We start from the raw sequence: 27,767 nt of genomic DNA, 5'->3' as shown, positions 1-27,767 counted from the left end.
TTGTGTTAACTGAGAACGTAGCAATGGCACAACGCCCACATCTTGTCTGAGGCGGACAAGCTTTTAGTGTATGGTCAGAATGACTAAGCAAACATTTAGGGAATGTCTGACTTTACCATGTATGATTTAATATAAGGAACCATATAGAGTATATTGTGTTTGAACCACAGACCCATGAAGAGAACAAGTATTCCTATGTAACTGAGTTAAAACGTAATCATATTGGAATCATGATATTCATATGGGGTTGCGTTAAAAGGAAGTATTGAGAGATCATACAATCATAAAGAGAAACGGTATATTCATGTCATGTCAAGTATATAAATATATGATTACGCTGAAAAAAATCATTTGAATCTATCTGTGACTGAGCTAATGAGAGCTGCTTGTTTGAGGGCCTTTCTGTCTGTTCATTGGGTTAATATCAGGCGAGTGACTTGACCATTCAAGAATATCCCACTTCTTTGCTTTAACAAACTGCTGGTTACCACTCCTAATATCGTAGCAAATTCTTAGATGCTTTTCTGTTTTCACAGCTCGAGGATGGCTTGTTTTACCTGCATGGGGAGCTCCTTTGACTGCATGTTGTCAGTTTACAGCAACATTTTACAAATGCAAGCACCACACCTCAAATCAACTCCAGGACTTTTATCTGCTTAATTGACAATGACATAACAAAGGAGCTGACCACACCTGCCCATAAAATGGCCTTTGAGTCAACTGTCCAGTTAATTGTCGTCCCTTTAAAAAGAGGCCCAAACCGCTGATCCAATTCGAATGTGGATGAACGCTGAGAGTCTGCACATTATGTCCATGAGAAATGTAACCAGAGTAATAAGATGATTTAAATGAAGTAATCTCTGACCTGGTAGCTGAAAAATGAGAGAGAAAGAGGGTAACAGGGTGTGGCTGGACATCAGGTGATTGGATGTCAATAAAGTTGATGCCAGAGGTCATCTCGGCACATGTGACGTCTAGAAAGGACGTCTAAGAGTTACTTGAAACAAGGCATGTTTTACAGTCAGAGCTGTTCTCCTTTTCTTGCACTGACTGCTATGTTATGCCCTTTAGATGGCAGAGTGACCACACAACAAATGGCTTCCACAGGAAATGGCCTCCGTAAGTCAGCTCACGTCTTGTTTATGCCTGCTGGGGTAACTTTGTTTGATTAATAAGTACATGTTCCTTTTCCCCCCCTGACCTTTTTCCTGTGTGTGTACACTGGAACATCTGATTCATTTTAAACAGTTCATTATAGCATCATTCTTGTCACTCTGATTTTAGAAAGATAATCAAAGAACACAAATGATACAAATGTGAGTAGAATATCTGCTTAATATTTGATTCACAGATGAAACAAACTAAATCTTATTTTGCTAAACCTGACTTAAATGAAATGTTCTTTTTTTAAAATTCACATTTAAGATGCACAATAATCTTTTTTGTTTAGCATATCTATTCAGTAGTAGATGTCTAGACAGTGTCATAACGCTTTGGATGTGTGATGGAACTTCACATTAGCCTGTCAGAAACTTGAAATTAAAATTAAACATGGCATGTTTGCATTTAAATTTCTTCGAACCATGCTTTATTTTTTTATTTGTCATGACTGTCTCTTTTACACAGGTAGTCAGGGGGATGATAACCTCCAGGCCATGCTGGTGGGGGCGATGATGAGGAAAATTAAGTCTCGTAACTGGAAGAAGCAGCGATATTTCAAGCTGGAGGATGACTTCATGACCATCTGGTACCAGTCTAAGAAGACTGGCAATGTCCGCTCCACATGTAAGAGAACAGTTATAATTAAAGAACCAGTGGAAAAATGACCTAATAGACCTGATCCAACAGTGGGCGTTTTGCTTACAAGTATATGTGTGTGTGGGTCACAAGCTCTTGGCATTAAGCATGCTCACAATCTGGCACAATTTTTCTTTTTTTTTGCTTTATTTTTGTGTCTAAAACCTCCTAAATTCCACTTTCTTTGTTCCTAGTTTCTGTGAATGATGTGGAAGCAGTTCGAGAGGGGCACCAGAGTGAGGTCCTCCTCAGTATTGCAGATGAGTTCCCACCTGACAGATGCTTCACATTGGTCTTTCGCGGTCGCAGGGGCAATTTGGACCTGGTGGCCGAGTCAGCTGAGGAAGCACAGTCCTGGATATGGGGCATGAGGAAACTGATTGAGAATGTGGAAAACATGGGTGAGAGGGAGAAACTCGATCAGTATCCTTCACTCAGTTTACATACATATGCGGTCAACCTAACTATATATAAAGAATTTGTGTTGGGTGTACATTACATCACATTACATTTTTCAGTAATACAGTAATGTAATGAGTTACTGTACTAAACTCAGTAATCTTATAATCACATTTGCATGTCAGATAGAAAGAGAAAAAAAATAAACATATCTTCTTCTTCTTCCTGCAGACATGTGCTACTCTTTTGTGTGCAGAGAGGAGAACTATAGTGCCGGGTCTACAACGTTTCGGGAGTGGAGATTTGGGGTTTATTTTTATTGCATGAAAACACAGTAATAAAGTATGTCAAGGAAAGAAACTGCAGTATACTGCTATCAAAATGTCAGCTCTTTGCAAACGTCTGAACAGATAGCAGGCGAACACAAAACTGGCGAAAAACCCAGTGTGATCTTACAGCTACATGTATGCTGACCTCAGCCAGCAGCCAGTGCAGGTAACATGGAAGTGATGAGCAGTCGGGTTTACACAAGTAAACAAAATGCAGTTTCTAAATGAAGGTGTTTATTATTAAGGGGGAAACCCTAAAGGGGAAAAACTCCAAACCTGCATGGCCTGGTGTGAAGTGATTGCCCCTAAACCTAATAACTGGTGGGGCCACCCTTAGCAGCAACAACTGCAATCAAGTGTTTGCAGTAACTGGCAATGAGTCTTTTATAGCGTGATGCAGGAATTTTGGCACACTCATCTCTGTAGAATTGTTGTAATTCAACCACTTTGGAGGGTTTTCGAGCACAAACCGCCTTTCTAAGTTCATGCCACAGCATCTCAATCAGATTCAGCTCAGGACTTTGACTAGGCCACTCCAAAGTCTTCATTTTGTTTTTCTTAAGCCATTCAGAGGTGGACTTGCTGGATCATTACTCTGCTGTAGAACCCAAGTGCACTTCAGCTTGAGGTCATGAACAGATGACCGGACATTCTCTTTTAGGATGTTTTATTTGACAGCAGAATTCATGGTTTCATTTACCACAGAAAGTTTTCCACGTCCTGAGGCAGCAAAACAGCCCCAGACCACCATCACCATTTTTTTTACTGTTAATATGATGTTCATTTTCTTTTCTTTTTTTTTTCTTTTTTTTTTGTGTCCCGTTTGGATCTTTAGCATCAGAATTGTTGTCTTAAGGCCAAGAAAGATGCCAAGCGGATTTATTTTACCAAGTGGATCATCATGGTCTTGCCATATTGGTCCATTTGATTGACCTTTATTATAATTATGAATTTATTTTATTTTCAGTTGCTATAAACGGGACAGACATGACTGGGGGATAGGACAGGGAGAAAGAATGAAAGAAAGAGAGGGAGAGAAAGAAAGAAAACCAAAGGGGAGAAGAGACGGTGAGAAGGGGGGGAAGAAAAAACAAACAAACACCTGGGTCACCTGTATGGAGAAAAAAAACAGAAGAGAAAGCAAACAACAAAGAGCAACATAATAAAAAAAACGGCACCATCACAATAAACTAGCTAGCAGTAGATATCAGTAGATACTAAATAATAAACGATATTGTGCAGCACGCAAGATAGACAGCGCACAATGTGCTTTGAGGCAGCAGCCAGGAAAGCTGTAGTCCGCGTCTGTGAATACCCGTGTGTACACCTGTGTGCATACCTGTGTGGATCAGCATGCTTGCATTCCAAAGGTTTCTCCATGTAACGATCTGCTAGGGAGTGTGGGGGGGCCACAGCCCCGTCCTCCAGGGTATGAAGCAGGTATGGAGGAGATCAAAACTCCAGACATCCAGAGGCCCCCAGAACACAAGAGACCAAGGAAGACCAACAGAAGGGCAGCCGCGCCACTGTCCCAGAAAGAGCTGAGGAGAGTCCCAGATGAGGGCTCACTCAGCAGCCGCAGAGCAGAAGCCAGGGGGAGTTGCAGTGACGCGCCCGTGAGCTCCGCCGGCAGCCAGCCGCGCCTGAGTGACCGAGCCCCAGGCCAAGAGGCCAAGGGCACCCCACCCCTGAAGTGCCCGAGCGAGCCCCAGGCTCCAGGCCCCGATAAGTGGCCGCCAAGGAGTGAGCCGGTGTGTACCCGGACGCCCACCCCCAGACACAAAGAACCACCAACGCACCGACACCTGAGGGAGTCCGCCACTGGCAGGGGAAGTGGTGGTGGGTGGAGATAGGCCTCCAAACCTTGGAGGGCCTGAGATGTCCCCAGAGAGGTGGCGTCTGATACCCAACCTGACATATAGACACAGACATACAGGCACACACATATACAAACATCCATTCCCACCCTCATGCTCTCATATGCACTTACTCCACACTCAACCAACGTGGAGACAGACATAAAGAGACGCTGTACACACGATCATACTCCCCAAGTGTACTCTACGAACCGGGTCTAGGTACCCTTGCCCCTGGAGGGGGGAACTGCACCCAGACCCAGGTGGTGTTACCCTTTTCCCTGCGGTGGGGAGAGGCAGACCGCCCCGACTCCGCAGCAGCAGGGAGGCCCCACACTCCAGACCGCAGTCGGACGGCCAACTCCTCCTCCTAGCCCCCCCGCTCTAGCAGGCCGCAGAGAACGGGGGTGAGAGAAGACTCCAAACCTCCCTCCACCCGCTCATTGTAGTGTTGATGCATGTGTGTTCTAAGGTGCATTTAAAACCCAGGAGGGCATGGAGCTACCTGCCAGAGAGCAGCAGGTAAGCGCAAGGTCACTCCTGCTAGCCCTCAATGTCTACGTGTATTTAAAATTGAGAGGTGGGCAACGACGCCAGGGGTGGGGTGTACACCCTGATGGTAATTTGGACTCCGTGTATCGTGCCCACCCCCAAGATCCTATATGTATGTGTAATGAGAGTGTGAGTAATGTGAATGTCTAAGTTGTGGGATAAAATTGAGGCAGAGGCAGCCAGAAGGGGACAGAGGGGGGAGTAGCCTCCTCTGCACCCTGGTGACATACCCCTACTCCAAGGCCCTGCATGTGTGGGTGGTTGTGGTGGAGCGGGAAGAGGGAGGCAGCTGGAGATGGGGAGGGAAGGAAGGGAGGGGCAGGTGACCCCTCCCTGGGGCCAGCTCCCCCGCTGACCCCAGTAGGCACTCCCATACTCCGCGACCCGCCAGGGAAAGGGGGCCCAGGCCCATCCAGACCGGGGCCCAGCGCAGCAGCGCCCCCCGGCCCCACAGAGCCCGGGACAGTCCACCCAACCCCACCACAGAGAAAACTGCACCCACCCCACCATCCACTCATCTTCCAGACTACATGAGACAATAGACGCCCAGGCTGAGATCTTCCTCCACCTCTCCTGTATCTCCCCCTCCTGCAGAGAGTTCCTGAGGAGAGGAAAGCTCCTGCAAGGTGTGACAATCTCCCCCACCAGTTGAAGAGCCCCCCAGGTGGCTCGACGCACCGCCAGCACCCTGCGCCAGGGATGGGCCCCCATGTACCCACCCGCCCACAACCCCGGCAACACACAAACCAGGACCCAAGGCCCCGAGGCCCGGCCAGGGCCCCAGCCCAGAGACGGAGCGCCCCCAGAACCTCACGCCCATCCCGGACCCACCCAGGGGCAGCCAGGCTACCAGGTCAGTAACCCACGTCCGTCAGCACAGACTCTCCCCTAGCCCCGCTACATGCAGCCACGAGGAAACAGTCACTCGAGAGCCAAAAGAGCCCCCAACCGGACATAACCGCTACCCCGGGTTGAGCCCCCCAAGGAAGATGCCTCCGGGGAACCCCCCGACGCCCTAAGCCTGTCCCTACCCCCACACCAATCACAACAGTGAAGGCGGGACCAAACTATGACCCCCCACCCCCATGTTCATTTTCTTAAAAGGTGTGTTACAACTGTGTTACTTTTACCCCAGATATAATGGGGACAAACACCTTCCAAAAAGTTCTGCTTTTGTCTCATCAGTCCAGAGAATATATTCCCAAAAGTCTTGTGGATCATCAAGATGTTTTCTGGCAAAACTGAGGTGAGCCTTTAATGTCCTTATTGGTCAACAGTAGTTTCTCCTTGACCTGCTCTGACTGCTGCTTTTGATATAGTAGACCAGGGGTCCCCAACTCCAGGCCTCGAGGGCCGGTGTCCTGCAGTTTTTAGATGTGTCCATGATCCAACACAGCTGATTCAAATGGCTACATTACCTCCTCAACATGTCTTGCAGTTCTCCAGAGGCCTGGTAATGAACTAATCATTTGATTCAGGTGTGCAGACCCAGGGTGAGATCTAAAACCTGCAGGACACCGGCCCTCGAGGCCTGGAGTTGGGGACTCCTGCAGTAGACCATCTCATGTCCCATTTAGAATACCATGTGGGCATCAAAGGTACAGCTTTTGAGTGGTTCAGGAGAGAACTTTCTCAGTCCACTTTGGTGACTCTGTATCTTCCTCAGCCTCTCTGGCATGTGGTGTCCCACAAGGAGTCCTTCAGGTGCCTTTTGGGAAGCTGGAACAGGTGGCCTGTTTCAAACTTGTGATTCTTTCTGACAGTCTTGTCATTGCCATAGTATTATTCATATACTCAAGAGTACTACTCCATTTCTCTTCATATTTACACCATGGACGTACTTGAATCCACCTTCAATGCTCCCGGCTTTGCTTTACCTGTACTACTACATTGTCACACATAAGATCCCAAACTTATTTTTGTATTTATACCTTCATGCAATTTGCACATCTCTCTTACAAATTATCAGTCTTACTTTTACTGTTTTTAACTAACTTCATTTCTACCTTTCTTTAATTTTTATCACCATCCATCCATCTTCTTCTGCTTATCTGGGCCCAGGTCAGGGGGGCAGCAGCCTAAAAAGAGAAGCCCAGACCTCCCTCTCCCCAGCCACCTCCTCAAAGAGATATAATCCCTCCAGCATGTCCTGGGTTTGCCCCGGGTTGGACATGCCCAGAACACCTCACCCAGGAGGCATCATTTTCAAATGCCCAAACCACCTTTTCAATGTAGAGGAGCAACAGCTCTACTTTACACTCAGTGCTCTCTTTACCACAATGGACCAGTACAGGATCTGCATCACTGCAGCCGCACCACCAATCCATCTCCTGCTCCTGTCACTCGTGAACAAGACCCCAAGATACTGTCCCGGAGTGGGGACCCTTTTCCAGCTGAGGACCATGGCCTAAAAATTACAAACAGAATAGGTGACAAAGGGCAGCCCTGGCGGAGTCCATCAACCACCTGAAATAAGTCTGACTTATTGCCGGCTATGTGGACCAAGCTCTTGCAACAGTTGTGTAAGGATTGAATGGCAACGCATACTCCTGAAGCACCTCCCACAGGACACTCCGAGGGACATGGTTGAATGCCTTCCCCAAATCCACAAACAACATTTAAACTGGTTGGGCAAACTCCTATGCACCCTCAAGTATCCTCAAGAGGATAAAGAGCTGATCCAGTGTCCCACGACCAGGACAAAAAACACATTGTTCCTCCTGTATCCAAGGACTTTCCTTTCCACCACACCAGTCTGCCGATCCAGATGTACCGCCCCTGAGCTCCACACAACACTAAAGAGGCATGTCAACCAAGACAGCCATACAACGTCCAGATCATTTAGGAACTCATCCACCCAATGGGCCGTGCCACCAAGGAGTTGTTTAGCTACCTTAGTGACTTCACCCCTGGAGATAAGCGAGTTGCCCCCCTCGTTCCCAGATGCCACCTCCACGGAAGATGTGCCAGTGGGATTAAGGAGGTCCTCAAAGTATTCCTTCCTACAATTTTCTCAGTCAAAGTCAGCAGTGCTCGACCCGCACTATACACAGTGCAGGTAGAGCACCACTTTCCTTTTCTGAGTCGCCTGACAGTTTGGCAGAATCTCTTCAAGGCAGTCCAAAATTCTTTTCCATGGCTTCTCCAAGCTCCTCCCACACCCAAGTTTTTGCTTCAACCACTGCCTGAGCCACGTTCCGCTTGGCCTGTCAGTATCTATCAGCTGTCTCCACAGTACCACAGGCTAGCCAAGCCTTCTTCAGCCTGGTGGCTCCCTTCACCTCTGGTGTCCACCATTTGGTTCGGGGGTTACCACCACGACAGACACCAACCACCTTGTGACCGCTGCTCAGTGCAGTGGCTTAATTCAATTCAATTCAATTCAATTTTATTTATATAGCGCCAAATCACAACATAAGTCGCCTCAAGGCGCTTCATAGATACAGAGAAAAACCCAACAATCATATGACCCCCTATGAGCAAGCACTTTGGCGACAGTGGGAAGGAAAAACTCCCTTTTAACAGGAAGAAACCTCCGGCAGAACCAGGCTCAGGGAGGGGCGGCCATCTGCTGTGATTGGTTGGGGTGAGAGAAGGAAGACAGGATAAAGACATGCTGTGGAAGAGAGACAGAGGTTAATAACAGATATGATTCAATGCAGAGAGGTCTGTTAATACATAGTGAGTGAGAAAGGTGACTGGAAAGGAAAAACTCAATGCATCATGGGAATCCCCCGGCAGCCTACATCTATTGCAGCATAACTAAGGGAGGATTCAGGGTCACCTGGTCCAGCCCTAACTATATGCTTTAGCAAAAAGGAAAGTTTTAAGCCTAATCTTGAAAGTAGAGATAGTAGCAATATGCTTAATGCTTAAGCAATAGAGGTACTGTACATATATATATAAAAAAAAAAAACACCCAGCACGCCCCTGCGGGCGGTTTATCCTTCAAGCTCGGGTCCTCTACCAGAGGCCTGGGAGCTTGAGGGTCCTGTGCAGTATCTTAGCTGTTCCCAGGACTGTGCTCTTCTGGACAGAGATCTCCGATGTTGTTCCCGGGATCTGCTGGAGCCACTCGCCTAGCTTGGGAGTCACCGCACCTAGTGCTCCGATTACCACTGGGACCACCGTTACCTTCACCCTCCACATCCTCTCGAGCTCTTCTCTGAGCCCTTGGTATTTCTCCAGCTTCTCGTGTTCCTTCTTCCTGATATTGCTGTCATTCGGAACCGCTACATCGATCACTACGGCCGTCTTCTTCTGTTTGTCTACCACCACATGTCCGGTTGGTTAGCCACCACCATTTTGTCCGTCTGTATCTGGAAGTCCCACAGGATCTTAGCTCGGTCATTCTCCACCACCCTTGGAGGCATCTCCCATTTTGACCTTGGGACCTTGGGATATATATATATATATATATATATATATATATATATATATATATATATATATATATATATATATATATATATATATATATATCTGTCCAGAAGAGCGCAGTCCTGGGAACAGCTAAGATACTGCGCAGGACCCTCAAGCTCCCAGGCCTCTGGTAGAGGACCCGAGCTTGAAGGATAAACCGCCCGCAGGGGCGTGCTGGGTGTTTTTTTGTTTTTTTATATAGATAGATAGATAGATAGATAGATAGATAGATAGATAGATAGATAGATAGATAGATAGATATACATACTGCACTTTGTCATAGTATAGGCCCTTACCAGGCCCCTGTGACTCTTTTAATTGTGGTGTTTATTGTGACTTTACTATTTTTATTCTTTGTCATGATGCTGTTAGGTAACAATTTCCCTTGTGAGATCAATAAGGTATCTCTCTGTCTATCTTTACAGTGACCATTGTACCATTACTGTAGCAAAAAAAAAAGTTTTATTAGAAAGTTCCTTGATTGTTGTACTCAGATGGATTGGTGAATGGTTCAAAAAGGCAGACAAGAACAATGATGGCAGGATGAACTTTAAGGAAGTGCAAGACCTGCTGAAGATGATGAATGTGGACATGAATGAACATCATGCTCACCACCTTTTTACAGTGAGAGACCTGTACTAAATGTGTATACTAACAAAGTATACACATTCCTGTGATTTAAATATTCAGTATTAAGGTTGTTTGGGTTCTGTTGTAATTTTCTTGGTACTAGGATTAGGAGATTATTAAATCCAGTTCTTTGTATTCTTCAACGAACAAGAAAGACACGGCTCAAAGTGGTCTAACTCAAAAGATCTTTAATTTGACATATTCCAGAATATGGAGACTAGGCACACACAGCAACGCCAGCTCAAGTCTCAGGCAAAAACAGGAAGCTTGGTTATTTATATACTTCATCTAGACATCACACACACTTTAAGTTTCGATCAAACACTCTACTTAGTTTCACTTTCGGCCTGCAGCTCCTATTTTTGCAAAAGCATGCAGTTTCCTGTCAGCCTGCGACCTAGTTTTACACTGAAGTTTGGGCCTCTCATAAAACAATCTAATCAGCAAATAAGCATTAAGAATATATATTTATTTCTCAACAAGATCTTACACTTTGATGCATCTGTCCACCTGGCTACAGTACACATTTTTTGCCTCTTGTCTCAGATGGCTGATAAGTCCCAATCAGGTACCCTGGAGAATGATGAGTTTGTGCTCTTCTACAAGATGTTGACTCAGCGAGAGGATGTACTGAAGGTATTTCAGGAATACTCTGTTGATGGTCAGAAGCTATCCCAAAGCAACCTGGAGGACTTCCTTAGAGAGGAACAGCTTGAGGGGGATGATATCCAACTGCATGCTAAGCAGCTCATTGAGTGCTATGAACCCTCGGACAAAGGTGCACACATTGTAAAGAATACACTGCATCTTGATGTTTTGTTTGAATATAATTTTTATGACATTAGGATCAGTCTATTCCCTCATGAGATTTTATGGTACAGTTAGCACATTACACCATTGACACCATCTTACTGTCATTCCAGCCAAGCGCATGAATGCCATGACATTTGATGGCTTTTTGATGTACCTCGGCTCAGCTGAAGGCTCCATTTTTAACCCACAGCAGAGGGGGATCTTTCAGGACATGACTCAGCCACTCTGTCATTATTTCATCTCATCGTCCCACAACACCTACCTGATGGAGGACCAGCTCAGAGGACAAAGCAGTGTGGAGGGATACATCAGGTAGCAGTACTGGCTTAAAATTACCATGCTTTGATCAAATTCACCCCAACATTATTCTAAAATATGTTGCACATGAAGAGCTGGGGTAGCTAGTGAACCACTCCTTCTAACAGGCGTGTCTGCAATATGCTAGCTTGTCCAGAGATACTTCTAGAGAGTAGTACCTTGAAAGAGTAGGGGTTTGTAAAATTGCACAGTAAGCCAAAACATGGTTGCTCACAGCTAATTCATCAGGTTGAGATTTATCAGTACGTATTCGTAGTCCAAAGTTGGATTATCATCAATTTTGATCATTTTGGTTTGCTTAAGTCATGCACAAGTAAATACTGGACTAGATCATTAATAATTAAATGCTTTCCTTTGTAATCATTTTTGTATATTTGTAATATTCTTCTTATGTATTTCATGCATGTATTATTTTAAGACAGGTGGGGATTATGTCTCCTCCCCCCCGTCTTCATCATTAATGATCTAGGCCAGTATTTACTTGGGCATGACTTAACCAATTAACCAATACCAACCTGTTATATATCAGCTGATTTATCTATGAAGATGTGATTGGTTCATTTGAATTTTTTTCTGTTTTCTGAAGCACACTTCTACTACAGGGAGTGCAGAATTATTAGGCAAGTTGTATTTTTGAGGAATAATTTTATTATTGAACAACAACCATGTTCTCAATGAACCCAAAAAACTCATTAATATCAAAGCTGAATGTTTTTGGAAGTAGTTTTTAGTTTGTTTTTAGTTTTAGCTGTTTTAGGGGGATATCTGTGTGTGCAGGTGACTATTACTGTGCAGAATTATTAGGCAACTTAACAAAAAACAAATATATACCCATTTCAATTATTTATTTTTACCAGTGAAACCAATATAACATCTCCACATTCACAAATATACATTTCTGACATTCAAAAACAAAACAAAAACAAATCAGCGACCAATATAGCCACCTTTCTTTGCAAGGACACTCAAAAGCCTGCCATCCATGGATTCTGTCAGTGTTTTGATCTGTTCACCATCAACATTGCGTGCAGCAGCAACCACAGCCTCCCAGACACTGTTCAGAGAGGTGTACTGTTTTCCCTCCTTGTAAATCTCACATTTGATGATGGACCACAGGTTCTCAATGGGGTTCAGATCAGGTGAACAAGGAGGCCATGTCATTAGTTTTTCTTCTTTTATACCCTTTCTTGCAGCCACGCTGTGGAGTACTTGGACGCGTGTGATGGAGCATTGTCCTGCATGAAAATCATGTTTTTCTTGAAGGATGCAGACTTCTTCCTGTACCACTGCTTGAAGAAGGTGTCTTCCAGAAACTGGCAGTAGGACTGGGAGTTGAGCTTGACTCCATCCTCAACCCGAAAAGGCCCCACAAGCTCATCTTTGATGATACCAGCCCAAACCAGTACTCCACCTCCACCTTGCTGGCGTCTGAGTGGGACTGGAGCTCTCTGCCCTTTACCAATCCAGCCACGGGCCCATCCATCTGGCCCATCAAGACTCACTCTCATTTCATCAGTCCATAAAACCTTAGAAAAACCAGTCTTGAGATATTTCTTGGCCCAGTCTTGACGTTTCAGCTTGTGTGTCTTGTTCAGTGGTGGTCGTCTTTCAGCCTTTCTTACCTTGGCCATGTCTCTGAGTATTGCACACCTTGTGCTTTTGGGCACTCCAGTGATGTTGCAGCTCTGAAATATGGCCAAACTGGTGGCAAGTGGCATCTTGGCAGCTGCACGCTTGACTTTTCTCAGATCATGGGCAGTTAATTTGCGCCTTGGTTTTTCCACACGCTTCTTGCGACCCTGTTGACTATTTTGAATGAAACGCTTGATTGTTCGATGATCACGCTTCAGAAGCTTTGCAATTTTGAGACTGCTGCATCCCTCTGCAAGATATCTCACTATTTTTGACTTTTCTGAGCCTGTTAAGTCCTTCTTTTGACCCATTTTGCCAAAGGAAAGGACGTTGCCTAATAATTATGCACACCTGATATAGGGTGTTGATGTCATTAGACCACACCCCTTCTCATTACAGAGATGCACATCACCTAATATGCTTAATTGGTAGTAGGCTTTCGAGCCTATACAGCTTGGAGTAAGACAACATGCATGAAGAGGATGATGTGGACAAAATACTCATTTGCCTAATAATTCTGCACTCCCTGTATGTGTTACTATGACCCTGATGAAGGCCACAAGCCGAAACGCGTTGGTCAGTCAAAAAAATTGTTCCTCTTTCCTTTAAGTGTGCTGTCTTTAAGTGTGCTCTGCCACTAAGAGTACTCCTTGGGTGGTTCAGTGGAGTTCAGCTTGTTTTTTTTTTCTCTCTGGCATACCTCTTTAAGCAGCTGGCCAAGGCTGTGAGTCTTTGGTTGGGAGTTTCCAAGGCTTCAGTTATGAACAGCACTTTTTAGGTACCTCTTTTATCATCGCACCTTTCTACAGCTCCGATAGTTGGCTAACTTCCCTCCATTATGGCTTGATCTTGGCTTCTTGTCTCCTTCTCCATGGAGGGCACTTCTTCTTGTAGCTGTTCATTTTTGAGCCAGGCCACATCTTCTAGTAGACCTTCAGAGGGTCTTGGTAACTGGACACTTGCTACGGAGAGTCCAGGTTTCTGTTGGAGAACTTGTCCCCTTGGTGCTCAGAAAATAACCGAAAACTGAACATCCTATCACGGGTAATGGGAAATACAGACTCAGTCGTGAAGCTCTGGATGCAAAGCAGACAGTGAGTTTATTTACAGTCCCAAAAAAACAGTCTTAAACATGAAAAGAAGTGCAATAGTCCAACAGTGCTTTTCTCCAAATTCCCAGTAGTGGTGCAGGTGAGTCTCCCCAGTGGTAATCCTAGCAAGCTTCTTCTCTCCAACCCTCCTCCCCGTACTTTTCCTCCTAAAAGACAAGCAACAACAACAGATGAGCAGGTTAACCAGCTAAAGCTACATCACCAATAACGAGCACACTTTACTTACGAGTACAAACCAGCGTCGACTGCCATCCGGACACACCGTTACCTCAGCCCAAAATGGGGGCTGATTAGTGACAGCTGGGTTGAAGATTAGGTACAGGTGTGTTGTCTGCTGAGCGGAGACACTTCCGGGTCAGGGGTCGCCACACTCTCACTCTCCCAGAAGCAGACCCAGAGGGCGGGGAGAAGAAAAAAAGGGAGAGAGCACACAAGCACACCACAAGCAGGTCGTCCAGGGAGGACCTGAAACAACTTATCATGAACTTTGGGAGGCACAGGCAGGTCCACTCCCCACCTTACAAATGGAGAATGGCTTCACAAACACCATCGCCCCGGTAAAGAAGGCCCAGCAGCGGATTCACTTCCTCTGTGTCCTCAGGGAGAATAACCTGTACTGGAAGATGCAACTGGCCTTCTACGACTCCTCAATGGAAAGCGTTCTCTCCTACTGCTATGGTGTTTGGTACACAGGGGTCAAACACTATCAGCAAACACTTTCCTCGCAAAACCCACCCCTGCCCACCCACCTCATCAATATGAGCCATGGTCTGAGTAACTCTCATCACTAAGGCCAATCACACACAGACTCTACTCAGACCAAGTCCTTTGCTCTACTTTCAAGCACTTTGCAACCTTTTCTCCAACGTGTTCCTTTTCTATTGTTTTTAATAGATTCGTCTTGATTGTATATATTTCTCCTGTTTGTTAATTATACCTGCTGTCTTACTATTTATATTTTATTTATCCACAGTTGGTGTGGAGCACCCATAATTTAATTTTACATGTGCAATGGAAATAAAGGGCAATTCAATTCAATTCTTATTACGACACTTAAAACAGAGCAAAGTGGCTTAATGCTTCCCACAACGTCTACTTTTTAAATTTAAATGTAAAATTCTAAATTTTAAAAGTAAGTAGACAATGATTTAATTGATTTCAGAATTTTATTCTCAATCAATCAATCGATCAATCAATCAATCAATCAATCAATCAATCAATCAATCAATCAATCAATGTTTATTTCTATAGCACATTTAAAAAGGACCAGTGTCCACAAAAGTGCTTCACACAAGTGCCGGAATGCAGGTTACAACAAAAGACAACAAAAACAGTTACAGTTATGTAGCACAAATGCAGACCAGGTGGAAGTCCGAACTAATGTGCTTAAAAGGCTACATTAAACAAGTGAGTTTTTAAGCGCGATTTAAGTCTAACTCTAGTCTTTCGGCGGAGCCTTGGTTGCACTAAGAGCAGTTGGTTAGAGGATCTAAATGCTCTTATGGGGCTATACAAGTCGATGAGGTCAGTTAGGTAACTTGGTGCCAGGTTATTTAAAATTCTAAAAGTATACAAAAGGATTTTAAAAACGATATGGTATTTGATGGGGAGCCAGTGTAGATTGGCTAGAACAGGGGTGATGTGATCATGCCTTCTGGAGCCAGTTAAGAGGTGTGCTGCGGCATTTTGAACTAATTGCAAGTGTTGGAGGAGAGAGAATTGGAGGCCGAAATATAGCGAGTTGCAATAGTCCAATCTAGAACTAATGAAGGCGTGGATAAGCTTTTCAAAGTCTTAATGTGGAATATAGGGCTTTGCCTTGGAAATTTGGCATAGCTGGTAAAAACTCATTTTTGCAACTGTGGGCACTCACTCGTGCCCACAGTTGACTAGCTTTTCTAACTGGAAAACATTCTTATCACTATACTCCGCTGAGTTTAATAAAATAAAGAGAGGGCCTTGACATCATATTATTTTTAAGTGATTATTTCTCATCCATTAAATGTATCAATGAAAATATTAGAATAACACAAGGGATACCATGAAAGATTTGCTAATAGTCTTAGTTTGGAAATTAATATTCAATTCAATTTTATTTATATAGCGCCAAATCACAGCAACAGTCACCTAAAGGTGTTTTATATTGCACAGTAGATCGTACACTAATAGATACAGAGAAAAACCCAACAATCATATGACCCCCTATGAGCAGCACTTTGGCGACAGTGGGGAGGACAAACTTCCTTTTAACAGGAAGAAACCTCCAGCAGAACCAGGCTCAGGGAGGGGCGGGGCCATCTGCTGTGATTGGTTGGGGTGAGAGAAGGAAGACAGGATAAAGACATGCTGTGGAAGAGAGACAGAGGTTAATAACAGATATGATTCAATGCAGAGAGGTCTGTTAACACATAGTGAGTGAGAAAGGTGACTGGAAAGGAAAAACTCAATGCATCATGGGAATCCCCCGGCAGCCTACGTCTATTGCAGCATAACTAAGGGAGGATTCAGGGTCACCTGGTCCAGCCCTAACTATATGCTTTAGCAAAGAGGAAAGTTTGAAGCCTAATCTTGAAAGTAGAGATAGTGTCTGTCTCCTGAATCCAAACTGGAAGCTGGTTCCACAGAAGAGGGGCCTGAAAACTGAAGGCTCTTCCTCCCATTCTACTTTTAAATACTCTAGGAACAACAAGTAGGCCTGCAGAGCGAGAGCAAAGTGCTCTAATAGGGTGATATGGTACTACAAGGTCATTAAGATAAGATATTATGAAAATGTTTCCTCCTTAATTTAAATATTTCTTTTTAGTGTTAGATTAAATTCAAAGTCAGCTGTTTAAATAAGAACAGAACATTTTTCATCAGGGGATTTGACGTGAAAATATCTTAAAAATTTATTTTGTGACCCAGAAAGAGTAATATTTCAAACTCCGCCACTCTGCGTTCCTCCGCAACTGCCTTGTTTAAGTTTTGGACAAAATGCATTCTGGGATATTTGCCTGGGTTTGGCTACAGTAGCTTGCGAGCTGTAAATGTATGTCTTCTAATGATGCTGCCTAAGGGAAGCATGTATAATGTAAATAGGATTGGTCCTGAACCCTGTGGAACTCCATAATTAACCTCAGGCTGGCTGAAACTCTTCAAATAAACCATTCCTCTGCAGATGATCTGTTAGCTGTTTGACAACTACTCTTTCAAGGATGTTTGATATGAAAGGAAGGTTGGAGATTGGCCTATAATTAGCTAAGACTGCTGGGTCTAGAGATGCTTTTTGAGTAAAGGTTTAACTATAGCCAGCTTGAAGGCCTGTGGTACATAGCCGATCATTAGAGATAGGTTGATCATATTTAAGGTTGAAGCAATACAGTTTTTTCTGAATGCTTAAACCCTAACTGTGATTCTTATAGCACAATTCCTAAAACTATTAATACTTATAGCAAAACCACTCACTGAGTTTGCAAAACTAAAAGCACAAACACTGCTTTGCACTCAGCTTCCAAATGATCAACACACTCCTAGCAAAACTATACACATTTATGGCTGTTATTTACAGTATTTTGCCAACTGTCTGGCACACTGTCTCATGTGAAAACTGTGTTAGATAATTAGTTCACTTTGCAATCAGCCTACGCACTATAAATAAGCTACAGGTAAGCTGTGCGTGTGGAGTACAATGGAGGGAGCAGGAAGAGTGAGAAGAGTGAGAATTAGAGGAGGCCGAGGAAGAGGACGTGGAGGTGAAGAAGTAGGACGAAGAGGACGACAAGGACAAGGAGGTGAAGTTAGAGGACAAGGACAAGGATGAGGAGGGGGAAGAGGAAGGGTAAGAAGAGTAAGAAATAGAATTACTGATGACATCAGAGCTACAATAGTGGACCATGTAATCAACCGTGGAGTGAGTTCCATTTACCACAGCAGGTTTTCCAGGTCCTGGCAGGCAGCAAAAGAGCCCCAGACCAACACACTACCACCACCATATTTTACTGTTGGTATGATGTTCATTTTCTGAAATGCTGTGTTACTTTTACACTGGATGTCGATATGGGACACACACCTTCCAAAAAGTTAAACTTTTGTCTCGTCAGCTCAGAGTATATTCCCAAAGGACTTGGGGATCATCAAGATATTTTCAGGCATAACTGAGATGAGTCTTTGTGCTCCTTTTGCTCAGCAGTGGTTTTTGAACTCTGTCATGAAGGATCTCTTTCTCATGGTGGAGTCACGAACACTGACCTCAACCAAGCGAGGCATTCGGGTCTTTGGATGTTTCTCTTGGGTCTTTCTAACATCTTCATCGCTGTACTAGATTTTGAGGATCTTTTGGCATACTCTACTTTGTCAGACAGATCCTATTTAAGTGATTTCTTGATTGAGAACAGGTGGTGGCAGTAATCAGGTCTCGGTGTGGCTAGAGAAATTGAACTCGGCTTTCCAAAGATATAATACACCACCATTAATTTAAGTTATAACAGGGGGTTGCAATGATTTTTTCACACAGGATCCTGTCAGAAAGTCAGTAGAAGCAATCCAGAATCCAGAATGTGTGAATAAAAGGCAGACGGGGTCAAGTGAGTGTAGGCAGGGTTGTCTGGGTGGAGAGAAGTGTTAGGGATGATGTGTGACACAGGGATAGCAGCAAGAGTGAAAGGGAAGGTGTACAAGATCATAGTGAGACAGACTGTGATGTATGGTTTGGAAAAAGTGGCACTGACAAAAAGACAGGCTGGTAAGCCGGAGGTGGCAGAGTTGACAATGATAACATTTTCATTTTAAAAAAATGAGTGTATTAGAGGGATAGTTCATGTAGAGGAGTTTGGAGACAAAGTTAGAGAAGCAAGGTTGAAATGGTTTGTGCAGAGGAGAGATGGTGGATATATTAGACAAAGGATTATGATTATGGATCTGCTTGGAAGGGGGAACACAGGAAGACCTCAGAGGAAGTTCAGGGATGTAGTGACGGACATATAAAGGGTTGGTGTGACAGTGGAGGATACTAAAAATAAAGTGACACGGAGGCAGATGATCCACTGTAGGAGCAATCGAAGGAAGAAGAAGAAGAAGAAGATGAAGGATATATTCATGGCCATTGTATTTTTTACCTTTCTGTGAACCAGAACAGAATCAATAATAAAGGAAAGATTGTATTTGTCCTTGTTCTTCAGGGCTCTGAATCGTGGCTGCCGATGTGTTGAAGTAGACTGCTGGGATGGTGCCAATGGAGAGCCCATTGTATATCATGGACACACTTTCACCTCCAAGATACTTTTCAAGGATGTGGTTAGTGCAGTTGGAAACTATGCCTTCAAGGTAGGATCACCTGAGTGGGTTATTTTACACTTTTATAAGGGAATAGCAGTGTTTCGGTTGATAGCTGTCCTACAGCTTAAGCAGAATGCTTTGCCTAAAACCTCTGCTCCCTGAGAAACAGAACAACGTACAATGTATTTAGTATAGGATATCACACCCCCATGTGTCCTGGCTGAAGAAACATCTACTCACACCTTTAAAGCAGATGACCTGTAATGGCACATGTGAGGCCCTGCCTGCACATATACATCCCCGTCATCACAGTCATAAACCAACCTCTTTTTTTTATTCCAGACCACTCACATGGCTTTACTCCTTACTAATATTCATTACCTCCCTGTCCTTTGGATATTAGAGAGACATCCCTCCGTGCTGAAAGAGAGAGCTGCACAGTAAGCTACATGGAGAATGTAACCCATGGTGACTCTGAACCCATTAAGAGGCTGCAGTGGGCTGTCTGTGGGAGCCACTCCACAATCACTGGCGCACACCCCACTTTGCAGTTATTTATTTGTAAAAATGTTTGGAATCATGTCTGATTTTCGTTCCACTTCTCACGTGTGCACCACTTTGTGTTGGTCTTTCACCTGGAATTCCAATAAAACTGATTCATGTTTGTGGCTGTAATGTGACAACATGTGGGAAAAGTTCAAGGGGGCCGAATACTTTTCAAGCCACTGTATGTTATACTGTATAACAGATTAATGGGACAGCAGTGCAGTGGCTTCAGAACTTGCCTTAGAAGCCTCTGGTTTAAAATATTTCTTCAACAGTAAAGTAACCCAGTGACAGTTGTCAGTATTTCCACTACTGCACAGCAAACAATAATTGTTAATAGTTCATTTGGCAAATCTCATTTTTCAAATTGTAAACAAATACAGTTTAAAAGATGGTTTCTGTTGCTGCCACAGTATAATTCCGTTTAATGTAACCTGAAATGTCTATCATAGTGGCCAATCATATTAGACCTCGTCTTCCTTTGGGCTCTGCCTCCAGACAGTCAAAAGTAAGTTTATTCATACAAGCAGAAGGTGCAGAGAGCTATCTGTGAGAGCCTAAGAGTATAGCAGCGTGTGCAAAGCAGACACTGTCCCAGGCATGATGGCTTCTTTGTATGCAAGGCTGCTGAATTCTATACGCATGGGTTGTTGAATTGACATGAAAGGAATCTAATTCCAAATTTCATATTTGTTGGAAACTCAATATTGCCCATCCATCTGCTGGTCTTACAGCCAGTCAGGCACAACCCGAGATGATGTGCAGACATTTAAGTTTTCTGTTATCATACAGTGGTGTGAAAAAGTGTCTTTCCAATTCCTGATTTCCAATTTTTTTACATGCTTGTCATATTTAAATGTTTTAGATAATCAAGTAAATTTAAATTTTAGATAAAGATAACACAAGTACACACAAACTGTAGTTTCTAAATGAGGGTGTTTATTATTAAAAGGAAAGAAAACAAATCTGCGTGGCCCTGTGTGAAAATGACTGACCCTCCCTCGTTTTAACATAAACTGACATCTTTGGAGAGCTGAGTTCAGTTTCTCTACGCAGACCTGATTACTGCCAACACCTGTTCTTATTCAAGAAATCACTATACAGGACCTGCCTGACAAAGTGGGGTAGACCAATAGAACCTTTAAAAGCCAGACATCATGCTGTGATCCAAGGAAATTCAGGAATTAATATGAAACACATTTATGGAGATCTCTCAGTCTGGAAAACCATTATATGGCTTTATTATGGCCTTATAAGGCCATTTTTAAAGCTGTGGGAGTACAGTGAACCACAGTGAGAGCCATTGTCCACAAATGGCGAAGAGGTCACAAAGACCCCAGAACAACATCCAAACAAGGCCTCAGCTGCCTCAGTTAAGGTCAGTGTTCATGACTCCACCATAAGAAAGAGACTGAGCAAAAATGGCATGCATGGCAGAGTGTCATGGTCCTGGGTTTTGACCCAGTGTTTTGCATTTGAAGACTTTTGAATCTTGGTTATTCATTATTGTCGTATTCCTAGGGTAACTTATATTTCCTAGTTCAGTTTTCTTATGTGTTTGAGATTTTCTGATTGTGTTTATCCCTTGTGGTTCTGGTCTAGTTCCCTGAGTGTTTTCCTTTCCCTTTGTTTCCTGTGTATGTCAGTCTTGTTCTCATTTCCCACAGTCTTTGTCTCTGTGTTCTGTCTTTACTCCTTAGTCTCCCTGGCCTGTTGTGTCTCTCGCTCCCTCTCTCTTTGTTTCTTAGCCATGTCTCTGTTTCGTCTCCCTTACCTGTTCCCATGTTACTCTCCTTATATTTCTTCCTTTGTCTCCTCTGTCTGTTATGACCTGTGTTACCACCTGTTGCCCATCCTCTCGTTATCCAGTGTATTTAAGTCCTCAGTTTGTATTTGCTCCTCATCACATCATCAGTCTTCAGGTAGTCCTCCGGTCATGTTACCCCTGTGCTGTGTGCTCCATGCTTTGCTTTCTAGTGTCTAGCTACTATGCCAAGAGTTTAGTGTTTTGTATTTTTAGTTTGTAGTTATCGGCAATAAAGCTGCTTAAGTTCAGGTTTTGTCTCCAGAGTCCTGCATTTGGGTCCTCATCCTGGCTGCCACACAGCCAGACCTTGACACAGAGTTCCAAGACAAAAACCACTGCTGAGCAAAAGGAACTTAAAGGCTAGTCTCAGGTTTCCCAGAAAACATCTTTTTTTTTTTTTTTTTTTTTTTTTTTAAATGACATCAGAAACAGCAGTATGCGACATTACGTGATGGCAGAGCTTCAGTTCATCCTTTGTCTTTTTTTTTTTTTTTTTTTTTTTTTTTTTTAATAAATAGGACAGGGGGAATGAATGAGAGAAAGAGGGGGAGAGAAAGAAAGAAAACCAAAGGGGAGAAGAGATGGTGAGAAGGGGGGGGAAGAGAGAGAGAAAAAAAAGAACTCCTGGGTCACCTGTATGGAGAAAAAAAAAACAAACAAAAAAAACAAACAGAGGAGACAGCAAACAACAAAGAGCAACATCATAATAGAGAAAACAAAGCACCATCACAATAAACTAGCTAGTCATAGATATCAATATTTACTAAATAATAAACGATATTGTGCAGCACGCAAGATAGACAGCGCACAGTGTGCTTTGAGGCAGCAGCCAAGAAAGCTTTAGTCCGCGTCTGTGAATACCCATGTGTGCATACCTGTGTGGATCAGCATGCTTGCATTCCAAAGGTTTCTCCATGTAACGATCTGCTAGGGAGTGTGGGGGGGCCACAGCCCCGTCCACAGCCCCCGTCAATGCAAGCAAGCAAACCAGAAAACATCTTGATGATGCCCAAGACTTCTGGGAAAATATTCTGAGGAATAACGAGAAGAAAAGTTGAACTTATTGGAAGGCATGTGCCCCATTACATCTGGCATAAAAGTAACACAGCTGTAAACACATTGTCAGAAAAGGAACATCATACCAACAGTAAAATATGGTGGTGGTAGTGTGTTGGTCTGGGGCTGTTTCCCTGCCTCAGGACCTGGAAAACCTGCTGTGGTAAATGGAACCATGAATTCTGCTGTGTAGCAAAACATCCTGAAGGAGAATGTCCATCCATCTGTTTGTGACCTGAAGCTAATGTGCACTTGGGTTTGGCTCTGGATTCAAAATGGACAAGCAAATCTACCTGAATGGCTTAGAAAAAACAAATGAAGATATTGGAGTAGCCTAGTCAAAGTCCTGACCTGAATCCAACTGTCATGTTCTGGCTTGACCTTAAAAATACAGTTCATGCTTGAAAACTCTCCAATGTTAATGAAATCCAACAATTCTGCAAAGATGAGTGGGAAAAAATTCCTCCACAGTGCTGTAAAAGACTTCCAGTTATGACAAATGCTTGATTGCAGTTGTTGCTGCTAAGATGCTAAGCTGGCCAACCAGTTAGTAGGTTTGGGGTCCAGTCACTTTTACACAGGGCCTGTCTTTATAATAAACGACTTCATTTTGAAACTGCATTTTGTGTTAACTTGTGTTATAATATTTTAATTGGTTTGATCTGAAATATTTAAGTTTGCCAAACATACAAATATAGGAAATCAGGAAGGGTGCAAACACTTTTTCACACCACTGTAGGGGCGATCGTGGCTCAAGAGTTGGGAGTTCGCCTTGTAATTGGAAGGTTGCCGGTTCGACCCCCGGCTTGGACAGTCTCGGTCGTTGTGTCCTTGGGCAAGACACTTCACCCGTTGCCTACTGGTGGTGGTCAGAGGGCCCGGTGGCGCCAGTGTCCGGCAGCCTCGCCTCTGTCAGTGCTCCCCAGGGTGGCTGTGGCTACAATGTAGCTGCCATCACCAGTGTGTGAATGTGTGTGTGTGGATGACTGGTTGTGTAAAGTGCTTTGGGGTCCTTAGGGACTAGTAAAGCACTATACAAATACAGGCCATTTACTATTTTTACCATTTCACTGTAACTGTTTCCAGTCTTCAATTACAAAAGGTACTCACTCCCTCCATCTCTCTTCCTCCTCCTCTCCCCCATTCAGGTATCACAATATCCAGTCATCCTGTCCATTGAGAACCACTGCAGTGTTGAACAACAGAGAGTCATGGCACATCATCTAAACCACATTCTTGGTGACAGGTTGTTGAAAACTATACTGGATGGCAAGGCCCCCATCAGACTGCCCTCTCCTGAGGTGAGGGCTGTAATCTATTGTCCAACTCTAATGCCATATCATTTGATAGAAATGCAAATTATCAACTACTAGAATGCTAAATTCAAAGAAACCCCGAACACCTATGGTATATGTTAAAGATGACTTTTTGACCCCTATGTTAGGATCTTAAGGGGAAGATTCTTGTGAAGGCGAAGAAAGATGGTGGTTTAGAGCAGAGTTTAAGTGGGATGGTGGAAGATTCTCTGAATGGGGAGGTCAGCGATGACGATGAGGCAGCTGAAATTGATGAAGATCACCCACACCATGAGAGTATCCATTGCAGACTCAAGGTGGGTCTAGATGTTTGACACAGTCTCACAACTCTCAGACAACCCACTGTGCATGTGCTGATGATCCAGTCTGATATACAGGGTGGGCCATTTATATGGATACACCGTAATAACATGGGAATGGTTGGTGATATTAAAGTCCTGTTTGTGGCACATTAGTATATGTGAGGGGGCAAACTCCTCAAGATGGGTGGTGACCATGGTGGCCATTTAGAAGTCGGCCATCTTGGATACAACTTTTGTTTTTTCCAATAGGAAGAGGGTCATGTGACACATCAAACTTATTGGTAATGTCACAAGAAAAACAATGGTGTGCTTGGTTTCAACGTAACTTTATTCTTTCATGAGTTATTTACAAGTTTCTGACCACTTATAAAATGTGTTCAATGTGCTGCCCATTGTGTTGGATTGTCAATGCAACCCTCTTCTCCCAATCTTCACACACTGATAGCAACACCGCAGGAGAAATGCCAGCACAGGCATCCAGTATCCGTAGTTTCAGGTGCTGCACATCTCGTATCTTCACACCATAGACAATTGCCTTCAGATGACCCCAAAGATAAAAGTCTAAGGGGGTCAGATCGGGAGACCTTGGGGTCATTCAATTGGCTCACGACGACCAATCCACTTTCCAGAAACTGTTCATCTAGGAATGCTCGGACCTGGCACCCATAATGTGGTGGTGCACCATCTTGCTGGAAAAACTCAGGGAACGTGCCAGCTTCAGTGCATAAAGAGGGAAACACATCATCATGTAGCAATTTCAAATATCCAGTGGCCTTGAGGTTTCCATTGATGAAGAATGGACCCACTATCGTTGTGCCCCATATACCACACCAAACCATCACTTTTGTTGTTCCAACAGTCTTGGAGGGATCCATCCAATGTGGGTTAGTGTCAGACCAATAGCGGTGCTTTTGTTTGTTAACGTCACCATTCACATAAAAGTTTGCCATTCTGCAAATTCTGTGCGCCGATCTGGGTCATCCTCATTGAGATGCTGCAGTAGCTGGAGTTTGTAAGGGTGCCATTTGTGAGTAGCTAACATCTGCCGGAGGGATGTTCGACTAATGCCACTCTCCAGTGACATGCGGCGAGTGCTACACTGTGGGCTCTTGCTGAATGAAGCTAGCACAGCCACTGATGTTTCTTCATTAGTCACAGTTTTCTTGCGTCCACATATTGGCAAATCCAACACTGAACCAGTTTCACGAAACTTAGCAAGCAGTTTGCTGACTGTAGCATGGGAGATGGGTGGTCTCGTAGGGGGTCTTGCATTGAAATCTGCTGCAATGACCCGGTTACTGCGTTAACCAGATAGCAACACAATTTCGATCCGCTCCTCACGTGTTAACCTCTTCAACATGTCAATGGCTGTGAACAAAGAGAAACTTGTAAATAACTCATGAAAGAATAAAGTTACGTTGAAACCAAGCACACCATTGTTTTTCTTGTGACATTACCAATAAGTTTGATGTGTCACATGGCCCTCTTCCTATTGGAAAAACAAAAGTTATATCCAAGATGGCCGACTTCTAAATGGCCATCATGGTCACCACCCATCTTGAGGAGTTTGCCTTACAAACCCAACAGTGAGATCTTAAGAGATCCACAGCCTACAGCTCTTCAATGGGGTGTCACAGGGTCCCCAGGAAAAAAAATTGTAAATGTAAAATAATAAAATAAATATTCTTCGGTGGCAATAACAAAGTATAACATAAATTATTCAGTAGCAATTACACAAGAATATCCAGAAATGTCCCTGCCTACAATTAAACACATTCACTTACCGAAAATTGGGGGCATCTGCTGCGGCAGCCTTTTACCACAAACTTAGTCACTGCTCAGTGACATTCGTCTATCCTGCCTGAAAGGAGACGCTACCGGTAGACTGCAGCGAGAACTGCCAGCATCTGAGCCAGACTCTGTCTGTCTCATCATGGTCACCTAAATGCACATAATGGCAGGTTTGTAATAAGGCAGATCGCGCTAACATAATATGCATTGTTAGGTGATTATTTACCTGCCGCATTAACGGGAGAGGACATGCAAATGTTACCGCTGCTGCTGGGTTGAGATTCACGAGTCCGGAGCGAATTAAAAACACGACATTCATTTAATGTCATCGTGTGTTTTGTGAGCAAATGCTTTTGCATATTCGTAGTGTTTCCTCCCTTAAATGAAATATCTACTTTACAAGTATTGCAAGTTGCCCTGTTGTCATCCGTTCTCGTAAAGTATAACCAAACTTTTGAGCGTTTGAGCCGCTTACGTGCCGTGTTTCCTGCCAGGTAAATGACGCTCCGCAACGTGGTGACGTCATTTACCTGGCAGGAATCGATAAGGGAATCGTTTGCAAAAATGGCAAACAATTCCAAGGAACTGAAACAGTGGGAACCGGTTCTCAACAAGAACCGGTTTTCGATACCCATCCCTATTCAGGATCATTTGTTTTGATCTCTACGATAAATCGCTTGCATTAAAAACTGTTTCCTGAGGAAGTCAAATGCTGGTTGAACCATGAGTCTTATCAGAAGTAGTCCTTGGGAGAAGTTACAGTGAGCAGAGAGATAGCCTTGCTAAAATCTGTAAACTTTTATTCGCATATCTATATATGATTCCAACCAATTATGGAATAATAGACTCCATAATTAACCTTATTGTGTGAAGAAGGTTCCCTGTTTACATGGGCAAACTGGAGTTCCACAGCATTACGTGCTAACACCAATTTTGTTTACATTGTATTTGCTTCCCACCTGCGGTTTCCCAAGGCATGGGTGTAACCCTATTAATACATACACGATATATAATAATTTACCCTCTCCCAATTGCATCCGTCACCCGCCATTGTACCACTCAAACAGATGACTTTGATGGGAATGGGAGGCAGTGGCTTCAGCTTTCCGACCACTCTTCTCTGAGGTCTGGATTTGGATAACAGATACCCTGTCTACTATTAAGATTAGGCTTCAAACTTTCCTTTTTGCTAAAGCATATAGTTAGGGCTCGACCAGGTGACCCTGAATCCTCCCTTAGTTATGCTGCAATAGGTGTAGGCTGCTGGGGGATTCCCATGGCCATAGGGCGATCGTGGCTCAAGAGTTGGGCGTTCGCCTTGTAATCGGAAGGTTGCCGGTTCGAGCCCCGGCTTGGACAGTCTCGGTCGTTGTGTCCTTGGGCAAGACACTTCACCCGTTGCCTACTGGTGGTGGTCAGAGGGCCCGGTGGCGCCAGTGTCCGGCAGCCTCGCCTCTGTCAGTGCGCCCCAGGGTGGCTGTGGCTACAATGTAGCTGCCATCACCAGTGTGTGAATGTGTGTGTGAATGGGTGGATGACTGGATATGTAAAGCGCTTTGGGGTCCTTAGGGACTAGTAAAGCGCTATATAAATACAGGCCATTTACCATGATGCACTGGGTGTTTCTTCTTCAGTCACCTTTCTCACTCACTATGTGTTAATAGACCTCTCTGCACTGTATCATATTAATCTCTGTCTCTCTTCCACATCATGTCTTTATCCTGTCTTCTTAACCCAATCGGTCAAAGCAGATGACAGTCCTTCCTGAGCCCGGTTCTGCCGGAGGTTTCTTCCTGTTTTTCATTTCCTAAGTGTCAAACACCTCACACAAGTTTG

General features: G+C 43.9%; 1 protein-coding gene across 1 annotated transcript in view; it reads left to right on the top strand.

Moving 5' to 3' along the window:
* Window positions 1-27,767, top strand: part of plcd4a (phospholipase C, delta 4a) — a 67,487-nt gene that overhangs the window by 11,950 nt on the left and 27,770 nt on the right. Inside the window, exons 2-11 of the mRNA XM_086283617.1 lie at window positions 1,627-1,785; window positions 1,992-2,220; window positions 9,850-9,979; window positions 10,532-10,763; window positions 10,909-11,110; window positions 19,017-19,161; window positions 23,671-23,823; window positions 23,873-23,929; window positions 23,967-24,114; window positions 25,778-25,797. Coding sequence (XP_086139743.1) covers window positions 1,627-1,785; window positions 1,992-2,220; window positions 9,850-9,979; window positions 10,532-10,763; window positions 10,909-11,110; window positions 19,017-19,161; window positions 23,671-23,823; window positions 23,873-23,929; window positions 23,967-24,114; window positions 25,778-25,797 — 1,475 coding nt within the window. The remainder of the gene's footprint in view (window positions 1-1,626; window positions 1,786-1,991; window positions 2,221-9,849; window positions 9,980-10,531; window positions 10,764-10,908; window positions 11,111-19,016; window positions 19,162-23,670; window positions 23,824-23,872; window positions 23,930-23,966; window positions 24,115-25,777; window positions 25,798-27,767) is intronic.

The sequence above is a fragment of the Aulonocara sp. 'chitande type north' Nkhata Bay genome, linkage group LG23 (genome assembly GCF_057382095.1).
Source record: "Aulonocara sp. 'chitande type north' Nkhata Bay isolate Kocher_YH1m ecotype deep benthic linkage group LG23, A_spYH_male_GT1.1, whole genome shotgun sequence".
Lineage (NCBI taxonomy): Eukaryota > Metazoa > Chordata > Actinopteri > Cichliformes > Cichlidae > Aulonocara > Aulonocara sp. 'chitande type north' Nkhata Bay.
Note: the sequence above shows the minus strand (reverse complement) of the source record. Positions and strands in the feature narration are given on the sequence as shown.